Here is a 20207-nt window from a genome sequence, read left to right as displayed (position 1 = left end):
AATCCACCTCCTTTCTCTTACCAAAAAATAAAATAAAATAAAATAAAATCCACCTCATTTCTTTATCAACTTTGGTTTTAACACCTATAGTATTGATTTAGAGAGTCTAATATAAGTAGTACTTTGACCAAAAAATTTACTGGTCAAACTGCACTTTTTATAAAATTATTATTGACCCATCACTTCTCATGGTGTTAAAAGAGTGTTTAGTTTGAGTAATGCAATATTCATTTACCCTTCCTTACAATTAAAAAGTCAAAAGTGGATATTATCTTCATTTAAAAAAAGTTATTGAATATCATTTAAAAAATTTTTATTGAATATCATTTTTGTCCTTATGATCTAGTCATTCTGGATTTAAAGGAATATGATGAGATGACATAAATGCTAAATAAGTAATAAAAACTTTAGGGTTATTTTATGATTTTTGAAAAAAATACAAAGATATCATGTCATTAATTGACAGATAGAGCTTAATGATAAGGGGCATCAATAATTTCTAGTAAAATGGAAGATTTGATCAACAATTTAAAGAAATACAATTTAAAGAAATACAAGGAATAAGATAATTTTTAAACTATAATACAAGGAGCACCAATAATTATCCTTAAATTATATTATCTTTTCAATCCTGTTTCTTTTGCATTGCCCATGGGGAGTTTCATATTAAAATATTGGAGTATTAAACATTCGATGGGAGCATTGTGACCATCATTTGCCAATTTAGTTTCCTCATTTCCCTATATATAACAAGGACAAAAATGTTGCAGATTTCCCCATTACCATGTCATGTTTTCTTTTTGAGACATTATCTTTTGTTGGGAATTTGTAACTTTTTGTATTAGGGATGATGGACTGTTACATATACCATCATAGAGAGTTGAACTCAATGATCTCTTCACTAAGATGTGTTGTCATTGCTAAATTAGCAACTCTTTGATTTTTTTTTTTTGGGGGGGACATTATGTTTGCATAGATTAGAATGTGTGGATTCTTGTGATTGAAGATCATACATCAATTTTGCTAAAGGATTTCTCAACTTAGTTTGTAGTGAAAAATAATAATACAAAGTCAAGAGTTTGAATTTCTTTTGGGACCAGGAATGAAACCCTATCTATATTTAGATTATAGATAACAAGTTACCCTGATTGAGGAAGTAGTCAAGATGCATGTAAATCGAATCAAGAGAACCTCAAAATTTTAATTAGAAAAACCAAAAATATTGAAACCATGTTATCTTTTAAGGCAACGGTTGAAGTAAACACTTGATGACGTATTTTTGATGGGTTCAAGAAGGCTTACATTATGGAACAAGGAAGGTCATTCAACTAACAAGAACCTTAGGATGAATCCCCATCCCTTGAAAGAAAATTTTTTTCTTCAAAGATATAAATAAGTTTTTATCTGTTATAAATAAGGGTGCAAGCTTGGCTATGGTGGCCTTGAGTTGTCTTGTCCAACCTTAAGTCCGAACAAGGCACGGGCTCAAGGTTATGGCCTTGTGGGCAAGTCAGATCAAATGTTCTAGTCTTAAATCATGGACAATGGTGGGACTAGGATAAGTGTTTGACCTATATGACATGTCCTTGATTTTGCTCTTAATCTTGATTTTGATTTTGTCCCTAATATTTGTGTTCAGTGTAACAATATAGATTTATAAATTGTTTATTATTCGTGGATAAAAAAAAAATTTTTTATGAAGTTTAATTATTTTATACTTTTTGTGCATCTATTTTCAGTGTGACAAGGGTTTTATTTATTATTATTTTTAGAAGTTTTTGATATCAGATTAATGGTAGTTTGGGAGTTTTGTGGTTTCTTCTTTTTTTAATACATCAAATGATTTAAGACCACGAAAATTTTATTTTATTTTCATTTTTTTTCTTGTCTTATGCATCTAGTTGAACAAATTTAACGAGGACAAAAATAGTAATTATAACTTAGAAGTTATATTGTTTCATTATTTTATATATATATATATAGATGTTTGATTTTTATGTTAGGCTATAAATGACATGGGGGACATGTCATTTACACTTATGCATTTCTCATCTCCTTAATTACTATTTTATTTTTTTATGCTCTCTCCTAATTATTATTTTTTGAAGTTCTCCAGATTTTGTTTTGTTTCATTTGAGATAGTATAAGTAACTATATTTTGTTGGTATAAAATTGAGATTGTTGTTATATAACTTTAGTATATTTTTAGTGTAAATGTAATATCTAATTCTAGTTATTATCATAGTTAGTAAGTTCGGGTACGGATACATATGGCAATTAATTAGTCCATAGGATAAAAATACTATTTTTATAGTAATCTGGCTCAATAAGTTGTGTACGGTAATCATACTTTACGTGTATAAAGCGTATTTTAATACGACTGATTTGAACAAGTATGGAAGCAAAAATACAGGGGAGTGATTTTTTGCAATTAATTCAACATTTTTGTGTGTCCATAAGCAAAAACAACCTTTCATACAAAAAACAATATTTAAAAACCTAATCTGAAGCCATTTTTCATTCTTTTAGAACTCTACATCTAAGATAAACAAGGAAAAAATATAAAAAAATATTTAACATATAATTCATCAAAAACCAAATAGCATTGTTAAAAGCAAGAAAATACAAAATTCAGTTGTCACATGATGACAACTTTTTAAACTTGGGGTAAGACTAAGATTGTTGTTAATGTATATTTTATATGTTAAGTAATAGAGTATCAACAACCATGAAAACAACCTAGGTAAATGAAATACTAATAGATGAAAGTGAATGCAAATTAAATACAAATTAATTGTCATAATAGTAAAATATAATACTTTACTAGATATAATGACATTTAGATTTTTCCTTTGGCAAAAGTAAAAAACCAGTACTTTAGGGTCTAGATCACGAGGAGCATTTACAGCTTATAAATTAGTGATTCCATAGAACCTTATTGGCCCAAACCGGTCCAAATCCAACCTGAGCCTTGGCCCAAGCCCACTGTTACATCTCAACTTGAAGGGCATGTTTGGTCATTTGGGTTATAAACTAACACTGGCAGGATCTAACCGGATTATGGTTTAGCCCTTGGGTCATGTTGGCCCAACTATATTCAACCTTGTGTTAATTTAATTAGATTAGAGTACATATGAATTGAGTTTGGATAAATAAAAGAAAAAAGTATCTTACTAACCTTAAGAACCTAACGTTGTATTAATCTCTTCAACTTCCATAACAAAGTACTTACTCCCTTGAACAAAAAGAATTACAAGAAGAAGATAATAGAATTTGTTTCGTCTGTAATGGTCATCTCCCCACATGAACCAAAAGAACTGTTGGTTTATTTTATAGCTTCAAACACCCCCCAAAAAAAAAAAAAAAAAAAAAAAAAAAAAAAAAGAAGAGAAATTCAACTAATATTTCAGTTTCACTAGACTTGGATGAAAAATCTTTGCGAGGCAAACCTTACTAGTAGCTATTTTCTCCACCCTACTAGCCATGAAACATAGAGATAAAAAAAAAAAAAAAAAAGGAAAAAAACTTCACTCTTGAACACATGAAAGATATTGAGATTACATTTCGACTTAACATATGATAGAATCCCTCTACAACAATCAAATCTAGCTATATATTCAAATAAGTTAAAATGGAGACAACATAGCCAAATGCTCCTTTGTTCCCTTTTCTTTTTATTCTTGATGTATTCCTGAATCTTCCAATAAGGCTAATGTGAGTTCTACACCCTTCTCATACTTGGATGCAACAGATGAGCTTGATTGTGATGAGAATGTGTGAACTAACCTTTGCTAAGAAGAAAGTGATCCAACTGAGTATTCGTTTTTCTGTTACATATTGTTTGTGTCCCCACTCCAGCCATTTGCGGTGCTTCTCTGGAATATTGAGTGCAACTGTTTGTCACAGAGCACAACTAAAGATGGGATAACAACAATTTATGTACTTGTGTAGCAATAAAAAAATAGATTGAGAGGCTCTTTATGAACAAATGATGAAGAAGTTCAAGATGAAACAGGGAAAGGGACAAAAAAAAAATCAATGAAGATCGGAATAGGGAAGAGAATTTGCGACAATACCTCACAGATAAAGGGCGACAATAAGATAGTTCAAAGTGAAATATCTCTCCTCTCCTTCCTAAGCCTCTTCCTTAAAACTGGCACACAATTTGTTCACAACCAAACTCCGCTTGACACCTTCAGGGGCATCAGGTGATCAACAATTTAAAGAACCTCTATATATGGTTTTCTTAAGATGAGAAGGCAACACCATTTCAGTTTAAGCAAAATTTGTCAAATCCATGAAACAGGTAGCAAGGACTCAAATGTTCATACGAAATGCAGTATAAAACATTTGTGAATAAGTATAACTTAGTGAATGTGACAATTGGGCTCAGCTACAAGGTTGGGAATTGGAGGGTTGTGTGTGTCATAGAAGGCAGCTAACTTATCCCTGGGATTCATTGTCTTATTCCTTGATTTACACATTAAATAATTCAGAATCTACTGAAGCATTAATCTATAACATGCCTCTCATAGATTTGTCATATGAAAATGAAGAAAAATAATAATATTGGTGGATGAAATGCCATAGGGTAGTTGCCTGGGCAACCTTGACAGTTTCAGATTGTTGTTTGTTTTCATTGATGACTTCCGAGTCCAAATTTCTTTCCTTCATGTCTAATTTTTGTCTAGATTACTACAACAATCGTTTCATGTAACATGACAGAGAACCTAGATGTACTACCTATAAAACTAGTATAAATAACTATTTGATTGATGTCATCATCTTCATTCACCATTACCATCAATGAATATAGACATATGAAACAGGCCTAGGAAACTCAATTCACCAAAATTTTGTTGAAAATTTGGTGCTCATCTTGATACTATAGAAACTCCTCTAGCTTTCTTCCTTTAATTTGTTTCTCAGTGGAAAATTCTAACTGGTGAGTGACTATAGGTCTTAAAGTATAAAGGGCTTTAAAATGAAGTTATAGCACAAATCCCTTGTTGATGGCCCAAGGAACAAGCACATTGTTATTAATTGGGACTTTTAGATATTTCTTTTGTACTCGTAGAGGCTTGGTTAGCTTGGGCTCCGCTCCACCCCCCCCCCCCCCCCCTTTTTCTTTATTCTTTCCTTTCAAGGTTCACAAAAAGGAAAAAAAAAAAAGAATCATGTAATGTTACACCCAAGGAAGACGAGAGATAAATGAAGGATTGGGGCCACATTCATCATGATTATTTGATCCGAGGGATTTGATCATGATGTAGATCAGGATTTTGAATATCACTCTCATGTTAGGGCAAAGCAACTACTCTCTGTGGTAAGTCGAGTTTGTGATGAAACTAAAATATAGAACCAGCAGCCCAAGTAGTAATGTAGGGCCAGGAATGATATGCTATGGCGGTGGCTTTCACCAAAAGGAGAATTAGAAGAATAGGAAGAGGAGGAAGAGACATGTTGCATAAGACGAGGAGGAAGAGGGAAGAGAGTGCTCATACTAAAACACCAGCCATGTAGGCTCTCTCACAAACATAAATTCATAATTTTCTAATCTATGTCTATGGTGGGGAATTACATCATATGAATAAAAAGTTCAAGACTTCTAATTTAAGACTAATTCAAAAAAACTTCTCCGGTTTTATGGACATCTTTTACCCCTCTCGTATCCTCCACTTGTTTTGCTCCCTATTAACTATCATTCATCGTCGTAGTCATCATTGTAAGCTCACATTGTTTCATATCTTCAACCACTGGCTTGAGTTCTTACAATCGTTCTAGGTATTGGCTATCCTTTCCACCACTTTGGTTTATTCAATGGTTTACTGGAACTGGTTTTGGACGTGTAACTGACTTCCAATGCTTTGATGAAGAGGAAGATCGTTGCCAATTATTTTTTTAATGTTTTCAATTTTTATTAAGGGTAAACTAGTAGACTACTAGAATCTAGGGGTAATTTAGGGATTATAAAATTTTATAGCTACGACTTATCGGAAAATACGAACAAGGAGTGCTATTGTACAATTTCAAATGACATTTTGTGGTGTTTTTGCCAACTTAGCATAATTCTGCGGTATTTGTGCTTTTCACCATATATTTTGAGGTGTTCTTGAAATTTTCCCCAAAAGATTTGTTAGAAATTTGAATAAGAATACAATAATCAAAATGATAAGGATTAAGCCTAACATGGAAATACATTGATAGTCATTTCAAAATAAATCATTAAACAATTTAATTCAGTTCGGTTATTTGGTTCAGTTTCAAGCTTCAAAATAGGATCCGATCCACATTCGATTAAAATTGAAATTGGTTGACCCAATACGAACCAAGTGAATTCAATTTATAAAAGTCCAGTTAATTACCTCTCCCCCTCCTGTTGTATGCTGAAGGTTTGAAATGTCTATACTGTGTGGTAATTATCCCCACCCCCTTGTATGCTCAGATATGTTCCGAGATTTTTCTTAGAATAAACCCAGGTTATGAGGAGATTAGGTGACAGAAAAGGAGTGTGGAAAGTTTTGAAATTTTGAAATTCACCCTAGAATTAAATTGCTTTTTGGGAGGTTTAAAAGTTCTCTTAAATCATCCTCTATGCTGTTCTTGTCAACTTGCTCATCAGTTCGGCAACTGTAAATCCAAACTATTGATGTTGAACTGGGATCCAAATCCCAATCCAAATAGCTTATGGCTCACCTGGATGCTACACAAAATAAATTCTGAACTAAAAGTTGATGGTAGTGCTGTAACTAATATAAGTCAAACTAACACAGAGAAGAACTCTCCCCTTGGTAGTGGTGGATATCTATTGCAGTTGGTAGCTTAAAAGTCCATTGAGCAGATACGTAGACAAGCCAACAAATTAGCAAATGAATCTCTACCGAAACCCAAGGGGAAGCTCAGTTGAGAAAGATCTAACACTATGGAAACAAGGGATGGGCACATTTGTGGTAGAGAAACAGCCAAGGATGGTTGTCTTCAACCTTCAAACCAAGCCCGACTAGACTGAAAGCAGAGTGAGAGTCTCAGATTTACTTAATAACTTTATACTCAACACCCTATGGAACCAAAACCAGAACAAGACTCTCAAGTAATGAATGGAATCATTGTTTATTGTTATAAGGTTCCAATCCATGAATATCTGCACTGCTCTGCTTCCATTACGAGGTCTGACTGAACCATATCATGGTATTAAGCAATATTTGTTTCAATTGGGCATCATAATAATTTAGAATTTACCTTGGATGAATGGGGTTGAAGTTGGTTTACTCTACAATGTACACATTTGCTTTATGAGCAAAACTATCATAAATTGAAATAAAAAATACCTATCTACATTGCAAAGAACAAATTGCGGAGGATGGCTTCTTTCACCAAGAACCCTTTTATACAGAAGGAGCATCAATAGACTTCCACATTCCACTGCCCTGCCTTCTTCAAGTTCCTCTACTACTTAATCCAATCAATGCCTGCAAATATATCAGCTCAAAAGTTAGGAGTGTAAGGGATGGATATACAATCTTCTATGCATACTAATTATATCTTGCAAAACATTAGGTGGTCCACAAAGCAACAGGTGATACAACAATGTAGCACCAAAATTATATATTGCTAAGCTAGGCAGACAGGGAGGCTCTTCTAGGGCTTGAATTTCCCTGGAAACAGGGATAAGATTGTATATATCAGACTGCCAATGTTGTTAACGGAGATAATTAAGGTTAGTGTTTAGTATTCTCTCACCATTGAAATATGTTTCATATGTTACATTTTGACATCACTGATGAAATGCTGGGCAGTAATGCCAGAGCTAGACTTCTTCCTCATGCAAGGGATCTTGATACATTCCTCATTGGCAATGTAATGACTTCCAGCCTGGAAACCAAAAAGATTGTTTAGCTGAGGCCTAAAGGTGATCTAGTATAAACGCTAACTAGGCTTCAATGTAGCAAGACATCATCTTTCATTGCACTAGCGTAAGGCTAGAAGAAATGGAAGGGAAGTGAGCAACTGAGAAAGAATGTGAAACAGAGATAAACAATATCACAACTGATACCCAAGCAATGATTTTGCAGTGAAGACCACCAGCATTACTAAAAAAAATTTAAAAACAGAGACGAATTCCTTCTATTTGATACTGCAGATTAGGGACATGAGGTCCCAAACAATAATCACTTAATATCCATGCCAAAGACATATTCAAGGTCGTAGGAGATACCTTCACAGTGCAAAGCTTTGTTATGACAATGCAAAATCATGACAATGCTCTATAGCTACGGAAATTAGTTAAAGCAATAGCAATTCTGCCAAAGGAAGCTGCAACATGGAGGTATGGACTGGACTTGAAATTTTCATTCTTCTCCATGCCATCAGACTCACCAATATATAAGAGCATACCATGTCTAGGTACATCATCCTGAAACACAAAGATGGAAAAAGATGAGCATGTTATGGTATACATTGGTAGTTTTATGTGATATATGAGATACTAATCTCACTAGGAATAAGTGTGTCATTTTGAGCTTCTTAACAATGTGGTCATATCTTATTTGACTTGAAAATGGACATCTCAATCCAATAATTTTCTTTATGAAGCAAGGAAATGTTTGCCTTCACATAAACATGTCCAATACGATGGCATGTTCTATTTATGGTTTTACAGACGTGCAATAATCTAAATTGTTGGTGTCTAAGTGAAGTTTTTGACAGTATCTGCTGCTGATTTCAGATCTGATTTCATGGAATTTAAATGTACTTGAGTTATATATGGTCAAATTTAGGTGGAGAAGATTTTACCCTAAAAAAAATGACGAAATATGAGAGAAATGGGAGTATAACGTTAGGAACTGAGACAGGGTTGCAAAGAAACAAAGAGGGAGAGAAACTGCACCTGTAACTGCAATGCTTGAGAGTTGATTCATCACTATTGGTCAGTAGAAATGCATCCATTGATATACTGGTACGTTAGATTTTCCAACTCATCAAGTCCCTGAATCTCTGATAACTTCTTGCAGCCACGAGCTGACAGCCACCTCAGCTTCTTCAAGTTGGACAGAGATGGTAACGTTTCAATAGAAATGCATCCATCAATAAACAACTCCTCTAGATTTTGCAACCCATCAAGCCCCTGAATCTCTGATAACTTCTTGCAGCCACGAGCTGATAGCCACCGCAGCTTCTTCAAGTTGGATAGAGATGGTAACGTTTCAATAGAAATGCATCCATCAATAGACAACCTCCTTAGATTTTCCAACCTATTTTCCATCCTATCGAGCCCCTGAATCTCTGATAACTTCTTGCAGCCACGAGCTGATAGCCACCGCAGCTTCTTCAAGTTGGATAGAGATGGTAGCGTTTTAATAGAAATGCATCCATCGATAAACAACTCCTCTAGATTTTCCAACCTATCAAGCCCCTGAGTCTCTGATAACTTCTTGCAGCGACGAGCTGATAGACACCGCAGCTTCTTCAAGTTGGACAGACATAGTAACGTTTCAATAGAAATGCATCCATCAATAGACAACTCCTCTAGATTTTCCAACCTATCAAGCTGCCCCTGAATTGTAGTTAGTTTCTTACAGTAGGTGAATTGTAGGCTCTTTAGCTTCGTCAAGTCAGAGATATTTGGAAATATTTCTATTGAGTTGCATTGGTACACCGTCAGTTCTTCCAACTTTTCTAATCTGCCAACACCCGGGATCTTTGTTACCCACTCACAACAATTAAGCCTTAGAACTTTCAGGTTCTTCAAGGGTGAGAGATCCGGCAGTGGTTCTAATGATCCAGAATTAGTTAACCTTAACCCCTGTGCTGCTGGCGGGTGCCTTAATTCCAAATGCTTTAATGCCTTCATGTTGGATAAGTCTGGTACTACTCTCAAGGAAGGTGGGGACCTCCACTCGAGCTCCAGCTTTGTCAAACACTTCAAATGCCTGAGCTCCTCAATTAATGACCCATCATCATCATCCAAAATGATTTTTAATTCACACAATATTTTAGGAAGTTTTCTAATTTTCAATGATGGGCATTCGTCTACCTTCAGTTTCTCGAGGGAGCCCAATTTCTCTAGGCCCACAACGTTGGATAACTCATTGCAGTACCCAATTTCAAATGACACCAGATTCTCTAAAGTGGATAAATTTGAAATTATACTTAAAGACGTGCACTTGCGTATGCTCAACGCTTTCAATCCCTCAAGGCCTTCAATTTCAAATAAACCAATGTCCTGGAGATCTAATTTGCACAATTTTTTTAAGCATTGAAGTTTAGGCAATTTCACCAATAAGGGACATCTCCAAATGCTTAATTGTTGCAGGGAATCCAATCCTTCAAGGCTTTTGATTTTGGCTAGCTTGGAGCAATCATGAATTTTTATGCTCTCTAAATTTGTCATGCCCAAGATTCCTAATATTTCTCTGAGGTTTTCACATTCAAAAACCTCGAAGCTTTTCAAAGTAGGGGGAAGATGAGGAATGCATTGGACCTGAGGACACCATCCTAAAGCAAGAGACTTCAGCCTTGGAAGAGCATTGATGGTAGATGGTATCTCCTCCAGATTGGGACAGTCCAAAAGGTACAATTCCATTAAATTTGTCAGATTTGGCAAACTTGGTGGGAGTGATTCCATTGTACATCTTGAAGCATCCAAATATCTCAAACTTGGAGGGAGCTCCGGGAGTGGGATTATGTCCCTCTTTTCACCTCGACTGCTTCCTTCTTGTCGAGTATGATGATACAGACCAATATCCAGAATTTGGATGTTTGACAAGTATGGTAGCGGTATTTTAGAAAAGTCAAAGTGCAGCTCTGTTAAGGCTTTCAAGTGGACCCCCCATCCTTTTGGTAACTCGCAGATTTTTGTCTCTTGAAGGTTAAGAATTTTGAGAGAACTCAACTCACAAATGCTGTTTGGGAGACATGTTAAATTGCGGCAACTACTCATGTTCAATGTGACTAAACCCTTAAGATGACCAATGTTGTTATCAACTTCAACCAAATTGTAACACTGATCAATAAGCAATACCTCCAGTTGTTTATTTGTTGATAAGTTTGGAATTCGGCATAGTTTATGACATCTGCTTAGCTTTAGAACTTTAAGAGTTTTTACCTCCTGCATAACAGAACAACAACTTGATTATTAGATATTAATTAAATGATGAAGCTATATATATACAAACAACAAATGGCAACAAATTACAATAATTTCAAAATTAGTATACCAAAAAAAAAAAAAAATTTCAAAATTAGAAAGGGGAAAAAAAGAAGAAGAAGAAAGAGAGAGAACTCTTATTCTTAGAGACCTACCTTGATATACTGCCAGCCCATCCAATTCTCTGTAATGTCACTCCAAGACAAATCCAGAACACACAATCTCCTTAGATTCGTTGGTACAAATTGCACAGGGCAACTCTTCCAACTAAGGTATCTCAAGTTTGGAAAGGCATGCTCAAGGTTTCTAGCAACCTCGGCATATTTAAGGTCAAGTATCCTTAGTCGAGTCATTGCACCAAATCCTTCGATCATCATATGTTTGTCATCATAACAAGTCGTTGTCTGGAGTCCTTCAACATTTTGTGTTCCCTACAAAACAAATAGAGTTAGCAACATTGACAAAGCTTGCTTATCGTCCATGTATAATGGAACAATGAACCCATTATTATATTATATTGGGCCGAAATCTTAAATATTAGAAACTGGGCTGTGGGTGTAGGATCTTTTGTAGCATGGATCCACCCATGTGTGTCTACCGTTTGATTTCAAACAGTATATTTATAATAAATGATATGTTTTTTCTGAAACTAAGTAGATACTTATTCATGAAATCATCATAATGATATATAAAAAATTAAACACACACACACACAAATTTAGATATACTAATCATTTATTGAGAACAAACCTCTTGAGTACTTAGTATTTCCTTTACGTCCTCAAGTGACCACAACCTACTACGTTTCCCAGGCTCGTCAAAGTTTTCGTGGCGAACAATTTCCCTTCCAAGATCTCTTAGCTGATCATGCATGCTGAACTCATTTCTTTCATTAATCTCAATGAGTGACTTTAGGCAAAGATTTTCAATTCCTAAACGTGGGGCAAAGTTAGAGCCATCCCATATATAACATGCGTAGTCTTTTTTCTTTCCAATAAAAAAGCAAGCAATATCCAAAAATATCACTTTCTCCTCCTGATCAAGACCATCATAACTTATTCTTAATATCTTTTGCACTTCTTTGTGAGGACTGTTGGCTAACTTCTTCACTACTTCTTTCCATGTTGGTTCTTCTCTTTGATATAAATTTGAACCTGTAACCTTAAGCGCCAAAGGATGTCCTCCAGTAGTCCTTATCACATCTCTTGAGAGTTCCAAATACTTTTTTGGAGGATGGTCCATCTTGAAGGCATGCCTACTGAAAAGTATAAGTGACTGACCTGGATTCATTTCACTGGGCTTGTATGTGTTGTCTACTCCAAGATTATCCAAAACACGCTTGTCCCTTGTGGTAACAATAGTCTTACTTCCAACACCAAACCAATCACCCTCTCCAATTATTGCACTCAAATTAGTATCTCTATCAACATCATCAAGAACAACAAGAACTTTTTTAGTGGCTAATCTTTCCCTAATCACATTAATTCCTTCATCTTCATCATGGATCTTTGGATTCTCCAACTTCAAGATAGTAGTGACAAGTTGAATTTGCAAATGGACAATTCCCTTTGTTTTGGAAGTTTCCCGAACATCTCTTAGAAAGCTACATCCTTCAAAACTACGATAGACTTTATTGTACACGCACTTGGCAATTGTTGTCTTACCAATACCACCGATGCCATGGATGCCCACAATCTGTTTAGGGTTCCTTAGCAACCTCTCTATTTCTTTTACATGAGAATCCATTCCAACCATATTCTTTGAAATATACAAGGGGGTCTTGTCTAATTTACTCCAAACTTCTTCCACAATTGAACTTACTAACTTTCCTTCGTGCCTGCATAATTCAAATAAGAAGAAAATTAAATAGCTGAATGATGACATGTATTTGCATCTTTCTCATTGAAGAGCCATTTGTTAACAGAATGAATGAACATCACAGATCCTTATTGAAAAAAAGATAAACAAGCTCTAGGGGCATAACTTTTTAGGGTCGTAAGTGATCTTTCAAAACTATATTATTTGCAGCAATGGTGTCAATTTGGAATTAGATAGAATCAAACTCCAAGTCTTATTGGAGCTGGTTTTGATTTAGATTATTGAAACCCAAAACAACCCAAAATACAACGGAACCAAAGAGGCCAACACCAATTCAAAGCTGGCACAAGCCAGACTGGAACCAAAACCAAGCATATAATAGCCAATGTAATCCGAAGAAGAAGGGGAAAACCTATTTTCCCATAGATTTTTATGTGTATATTAAGCTGAATCCAAACCAAGCCCAAATTTGCACCAAAAAAGGAAAAAGAAAAAAACACAGCCGTAATTGGACTAAGACCAACCAATTTACTGAAAAAACTGATACTAACCCAAAACCCAAGTTTTCATATTGCTTTGGTTCTGATTTCCTGGTCGCTCATACAAATCCTTGCATGGCCATCAACGTTCAAAAGAAGACCGCCTCATAGTCATAGCCCAACAATCAATGGATGGGATGGGACACAGTAGGCTGAAACTCTGTATACCATGATAATAATGCAACTTATCTTCTAACTAGCTACGCACTAAACATGATTTCAGGAGGAATCAACGACTCTTGAAACCCAGTGCAGTGCAGAGTGCAGACCCTCAAATTTTAGAGAACCATAAGTAAGTTATTAATTTAATGAAGGTAAAATAGCTGTACGTTCGGTCTTACCCATCAGCAGTGTTCTTGAGATCCCAGCCCTTCAATTCACCAACGTCTCTCAAAGCCTTCCTCCACTCCAATAGAGTCTCTTTTTCGAATTCTTTCTCATGATGTTGGAAAGCGGTCCCATAGCTACCAGTCTGGCTCCGAACCTCTGTTGGATCTACGTGATAGAAAACAGGGAACACTATCATTTGTCTTTGGCCTTCCTTCTTCCTGCATTTGGAGATCTCGGCGAGTTCGCGGAGGCACCACTTACTGGAAGCATAACCTTTTGAGAAGATTATAATGGCAACTTTGGACTGACGGATTGCAGAGAGAAGTGCCGGACCAATCTCTTCTCCAATTCGAAGTTTTTCGTTGTCTCTGAACGTGTGGATTCCCTTACCTTCAAGGGCTTGGTAGAGGTGGTCGGTCAAGGTCTTGCGAGCGTCCTCACCTCTAAAGCTCAAGAACACCTCGTATTCCTGCCCAGAGCCAGAAGAGGTGGATTCTGAGGAATCACAGTCTTGTGTGGCAGATGATGATGCTTCGTCATCGTTCCTGTTTGCAGGAGCATTATCAGTAACTTTGTGGATGAGTTTCTTTAAAAGAAGAATAAGTAAGAATGTAAGATCCCTCCTATGACTCGAAAATATACATTTTCACTCTTAATTTCAAGATGCGGATAAGATTTAAGAGCAGAACCTGGTTCTGGAAACTAGCTTGGATTTATCCCTTGCTTTCTCACTGGTACCCAGTTGGAAAGGCCACAAGAGAAATGAACTGAAATGAAATGAAGTAGCATGAAGGTTCAAGGGACTTCCCCACGAATCCGGACCATCACCTGGGGAGCCGACGGGTTTACCACACAAATTCGGTGGGACCCACTGATAAAAAATAATAAAAAAAAAATAAAAAAGCCTTTCCATCACCTACCCCTGGGTCCCCTTGTATTTATGGTGGTAAAGCCATCTTTGTACTACCCCGACGGGTAGCTGATCCAGACTCCTTCACCCAATACCTCAAAGTCAAAGAAGGTGACCCATTGCTCAGATGGCAACACTTCATTTTGAATAAAATCTAATGGTTGATACCGCCATGTCTTTGAAGTTTGAACAAATAAGTCAGATTTTACCATTTTATTATCAAACACCTCCCTTCTTAAAATCCTAAATTATCCTCAATTAAAAGTATGTTTTAATTTAAATTCTAAATTATATTTAATTACTATAATATTTAAAATCTTAAATTATCTTCAGTTGATATTATTATTAAATTAAAAATATTTTCAATTATTTTAATAGTTAAAACCCTAAATTACCATCAATTAATTTTATTATTAAAATTTCAGAATACTCTTATGTTCTTTATGTATACCTTTCTTTTTCATTAGAACTAAAAAGAAAAGAGAAATCAATCAAAACAAATTTAACGGTCTTTCTTAGGTTTTCTTTTCTTTTTTCTTTTTCTCTTATAATGAAAAATATGCATCTAAATTAAAAGACATAGGAGTATTTATGGGTTTTGGAATAAAATTAATTAAGGATAATTTAACGTGTCATAACTTATTTTCAATTTCATCACACTTTTACATGAGGAGTATTGGCTAACTTCTTCACTGCATCTTCTCATGCTAATTCTCCCTTTTTATATAAATGTGAACATATAACCTTAAGCACCAACGGAAGTCCTCCAATAGCATTTACCACGTTTCTTGAGAGTTTTAAATATTCTTTTGGAGGATGGTCCTTTTTGAAAGCATGTTCATTGAAAAATATAAGGGACTCATGTTGATCCATTTCCTTGGGCTTATACATGTTGTCTACTCCAAGATTATCTAACACATGTTTGCCTCTAGTTGTGATGATAAACTTGCTTCCCACACCAAAGCAGCAATCAGCCTCCCCAATTATTGCGTTTAAATCAGTATCCACATCATCAAGAACGACAATAAATTTTTTTATTGGATAAATTTTGCCTAATCACATTAATTCCTTCATCCTCATTACGGATTTTTGGATCTACCAAATTCAAGAAATAAGTGACAAGTTGACTTTGCAAATGGACAATACCCTTTGTTTTGGAAGTTTTTCGAACATCTCTTAAAAAGCCATATCCTTCAAAACCACGATAGAATTTATTGTATGCATACCTGGCAATTGTTGTCTTATCAATACCACCGATGCCATGGATGCTCACAATCTGTTTAGAGTCAATGCTTGGCAACCTCTCTATTGCTTTTACATGAGAATCCATTCCAACCATGTCCCTTGAAATATTCAAAGGGTTATTGTCTAATTTACTCCAAACTTCTTCCACAATTAAACTTAGTAACTTTCCTTCATCCCTGCATTATTCAATCAAGAAAGAAAAAAAAGTTGAATTATGACATGTACCGACTTCTTTCTCATTGAATAACCATTTGTTAACAGAATGAATGAACATCACAAATCCCTACTGAAAAAACATAAACAAGCTCTAGCAGCATAACTTTTTAGGGTCACAAGTGATCTTTCAAAATTCTATTATTTGCAGCAATGGTGTCAATTTGGAATTAGATAGAATCAAACTCCAAGTCTATTGAGCTGGTTTTGATTAAGATTATTGAAACCCCAAACCAACCTAAAATACAACGGAATCAAAGAGGCCAACACCGATTCAAAGCTGGCAGAAGCCAGACTGGAACCAAAATCAAACATATAATTAATAGCCAATATATCCAAAGAAGAAAATAAAACCTATTTTCCCATAGATTTTTATGTTTATATTAAGCTGATCTAAACGAAGCCCAAATTTGCACCAAAAAGTGGGGGGGGGGGGGGAATCAAGCTCAAATTGGACTGAAAACTGATATAAACCTAAAACCGAAGTTTTGATAATGCTTTGGTTTTGATTTCCTGGTTACTCATACAAATCCTTGCATGACCATCAACGTTAAAAAGAAGACAGCTTCATAGCCCAAAAATCAATGGATGGGATGGGATCATGGGACACAGTAGGCTGAAACTCAAACATGATTTCAGGAGGAATCAACGACTCTTGAAACCCAGTGCAGTGCAGTGCAGCAGCAGAGCCTCAAATTTTATTTTAGAGAACCATAAGTAAGTTATTAATTTAAAGAAGGCAAAATAGCTGTACGTTCGGTCTTACCCATCAGCAGTATTCTTGAGATCCCAACCTGACAATGCACCGACGTCTCTCAAAGCCATCCTCCATCCCTCTAGAGTCTCTTTGGCGATTTTTTTCTGATGATGATGTTGGAAAGCGGTCCCATAGCTACCGGTCTGGTTTCGAACCTCAGATGGATCTACGTGATAGAAAACGGGCAGCACTATTACTTGTCGTTGGCCTTCCTTTTTCCTGCACTTGGAAATCTCGGCGAGTTCGCGGAGGCACCATTTACTCGAAGCATAACCTTTTGAGAAGATCACAATAGCGATTTTGGACCGATGGATCGCAGAGACAAGTTCGTGACCGATTTCTTCTCCTTTTTGGAGTTTTTCGTTGTCTCTAAACGTGTGGATTCCCTTACTGTCAAGGGCTTCATAGAGGTGATCGGTGAAGGTTGTGCGGGTGTCAACACCTCTAAAGCTCAAGAACACATCGTATTCCTTGAGAAGAGGAGAAGAGTGAGAAGAGGAGGGATCTGAGGAATCACAGTCTTGTGCAGCAGATGATGATGAAGATGCTTCATCATCGTCCCTGTTTGCAGGAGCATCATCAGTAACTTTGTGGAAGAGTTTCTTTAAAAGAAGGATGAGTAGAATCCCTCCTACAACACAAAAAGCATACATTTTTTTCCCCTTAATTTCAAGATACGGATGAGATTTAACAGCAGAACCTGGAAACTAACTTGGTTTTATCACTGATATTCGGCTGGAAAGACGAAGACCACAAGAGAAATGAAATGAAGTAGCTTGAAAGTTCAGGATTTGTCCAGAAGAAATAAAAATGAGGGAGAGATACATAGGATACTCAAATGCCTCTTATTATTAACTCAAAGAAACTAATCCGTAACTCAGATGGCAACACAACTGGAATTGAGTAAAACCAATCCGTCGTCCGTTGGTATCCCCACCCCATGTACGTGTTTGAACGAAGAAGCAACTTAAAAGTCAAATCTTACCCTTTTTTTTACCCCATAGGCCATAACCAAATCAGATAAAAAAATAATAAAAAAAAACCGGGAAGAAGAGGAGAGGGAGGGTACAACTGTACAAGGAACGAAACATGAGGTAAGTATTGTTAATTATAACCTATAAAACAGGACCGAATAAATAAGTAACAGAGGTCCGTTTCTTCTTCCTGACAGGTATCGCTAGGGAAGAGAGGGCAGACGTTTCGTTAGAAACTAAACAATTTCGTTTGAAACTGATACTCTTCAACTAAAGACTCCCAACTTTTGACCAGGAAAAAAAAAAAAAAAAAACTACACACATAATTTCTAAAATATTCAACTTTTAATCATAAAAAAAAAAAAAATTATTAATCATTTACAATAAACGAGGATAACTTATTTTATATCCACCTATTTTGCACGTCTAATTATGTTGTTCCATTGGCTTAAAATGAAGGTGTTGTCGTTGTTGGCAACTTAAGTGGGCTTTGATATGGAAATTAGATTTGAGAGAAAGAATCCAATTCAAATAAAGAAAACTCAAGAATTCCGTTTTTGAGGGTCTCTGTCCAGCGTTGATCAACCCTTTCATCGGATGGTCATACAGTGTCCGATTGAACCGATTTTTGGAGGAGAGCTTCACGACTTCTTGATCTTCAAATCCAACGGTGGGATTGTTCATTGGAGATCTCTAAGTTAGTCCGATTGGTACGTCAAAACACTCATTGTTTAAGTCAGATAGGAACTCTGAGTTTGATTCAAACTCTGAGTCCAGTTTTGATCAACCTCTTCATCGGATGGTCATCCAGTGTCCGATTGAGCCGATTTTTGGAGGAGAGCTTCACGACTTCTTGATCTTCAAATCCAATGGTGGGATTGTTCATTGGAGATCTAGAAGTTAGTCCGATTTGTACGTTAAAACACTCCTTGTTTAAGTCAGATAGGAACTCTGAGTTTGATTCAAACTCTGAGTTAAATTAATCTATAAAAGGAGAGCAAACTCCAGCAAAAGAGAGGACGTTTTGAGGAGCTTGGGAATAGCGTGGAGGTCGAACCAGAAGACGTTGGTTGGCTATGGAGATCTGAAGCTTGGGAATAAGAAGTCTTTTGTTTTGCTGAACAAGAAAGAAAGTGAAAGAGAAGAAAAGAGAAGCAGCAGAAGAAAAAAAGGGAACATGGTTGTATGGCTTTTTTAAAGAGAGAAAACTGAAAAAGATTGAAAAGAGAAAAAAAAAAAAAAAAGAGTTGGAGAAAAAGAGAAACAAGTATTGTTACCATGCATCTTACACAAGTTGAGGTAACCCGTATTCACAAGTGATTGTCTATTATTTTCGAGGTTATGTTTAGTGATGAAGAATCTATCTCATGAATGTAATTTGGGGAACTTGAATTATTGGTTTACATTGTGACCTAGCAAGTTGGAGCTTGTCTAGGGGGTTGGGGTTGGTGCCTTTGTCTGAATTGCATTTTAGACTATAACGAGGATTGGTGTTCTGGACTGTTGTATGTGTACCTAGCAAGTTGGAGCTTGTCTAGGGGTTGGGGTTGGTGCCTTTGTCTGAATTGCATTTTAGACTATAACGAGGATTGGTGTTCTGGCCTGTTTGTAGCGATCAAAATAATGTGACCTAGCAAGTTGGAGCTTGTCTAGGAGGTTGGGGTTGGTGCCCTTGTCTGAATTGCATTTTAGACTATAACAGGGATTGGTGTTCCTGGATTGTTGTAGCAGTCAAAATATCTAAGAGTGTATTGAGTAATATACGAAACCCTAGGTAGGGTATTATTCCGTGGATGTAGGCAATTTGACCGAACCACGTAAACTCTGGTGCATTGCGTTTTTGTTTATTTTTCTTTGTTGCACATATTGGAGTGCCTTGATTGCAGAGTGGTGGTACAGCTGCAGTAGACCCAACCACATTGTGGTGAATTTTTGAAGACAACTGATTCACCCCCCCCCCCCCCCAAACCGAAAAACCAATTATTTTTTTTTTTTTTTTTTTTTTTTTTTTTTTTTTTTTTTTGTGGTGGGCTGCCCCCCCCCCTTTTTTTTTTTTTTTTTTTATTATCAATGTTTTTGGCTTTTAAGGTAAATAATTGGGGGGGGGGGAATATTTTTTTTTTTTTTTTTTTTTTGTCTTTTTTTTTTGGGTTCCCGCCTTCTTTTTTTTTTGTTTTTTCTTTTCTGTTTTGCTTTGTTTTTCATTGGAAACTGATTCTGTTTATCTAAACACCAAACTTCAAAGTTTTTATCAAACATTATCTATTTAACAATT

The 20207-nt window shown here is 35.9% G+C and overlaps 1 protein-coding gene across 4 annotated transcripts; it reads right to left on the bottom strand.

Annotated features, from left to right (window-relative positions):
* Window positions 1-6006: 6006 nt before the first annotated feature.
* On the bottom strand, window positions 6007-17829 carry LOC149010917 (disease resistance protein L6-like). 4 transcript variants are annotated; one of them, XR_016174415.1, is made up of 9 exons: window positions 16968-17829; window positions 15970-16164; window positions 13845-14378; window positions 11897-12983; window positions 11302-11577; window positions 8888-11107; window positions 8216-8413; window positions 7741-7872; window positions 6008-7469 (listed from the first exon to the last, which is right to left on the bottom strand). XR_016174415.1 is itself a non-coding variant. In XM_089161343.1 (7 exons), the coding sequence occupies exons 1-6, from the start codon at window positions 17609-17611 to the stop codon at window positions 8921-8923; spliced, it is 4923 nt and encodes a 1640-aa protein (XP_089017469.1). In that variant the 5' UTR covers window positions 17612-17829; the 3' UTR covers window positions 7482-8413; window positions 8888-8920. The 4 variants fall into 4 exon arrangements, 1 of the variants encoding a protein (XP_089017469.1); XR_016174414.1 differs by having other exon boundaries at window positions 6007-7469; window positions 7741-8413; XM_089161343.1 differs by lacking the exon at window positions 6008-7469 and having other exon boundaries at window positions 7482-8413.
* Between the last annotated feature and the right edge of the window lie 2378 nt (window positions 17830-20207).

This window comes from Hakea prostrata, chromosome 7 (assembly GCF_041222555.1).
Source record: "Hakea prostrata isolate BN-2017 chromosome 7, UWA_Hpros_2, whole genome shotgun sequence".
NCBI classification, from domain to species: domain Eukaryota; kingdom Viridiplantae; phylum Streptophyta; class Magnoliopsida; order Proteales; family Proteaceae; genus Hakea; species Hakea prostrata.
This window is presented reverse-complemented; position numbering and strand designations above follow the sequence as displayed.

Bases quoted from the DNA above. Each gene is read 5' to 3' on its own strand.
- LOC149010917 (XM_089161343.1), bottom strand. From the start codon at position 17,611: ATGTATGCTTTTTGTGTTGTAGGAGGGATTCTACTCATCCTTCTTTTA. The intron at 14,379-15,969 runs GTATGCATACAA...TCCTGCAAACAG, and splicing joins GATAAGACAACAATTGCCAG to GAACGATGACGAAGCATCAT. The intron at 12,984-13,844 runs GTAAGACCGAAC...TGAATTATGCAG, and splicing joins CTCAAGAACACTGCTGATGG to GCACGAAGGAAAGTTAGTAA.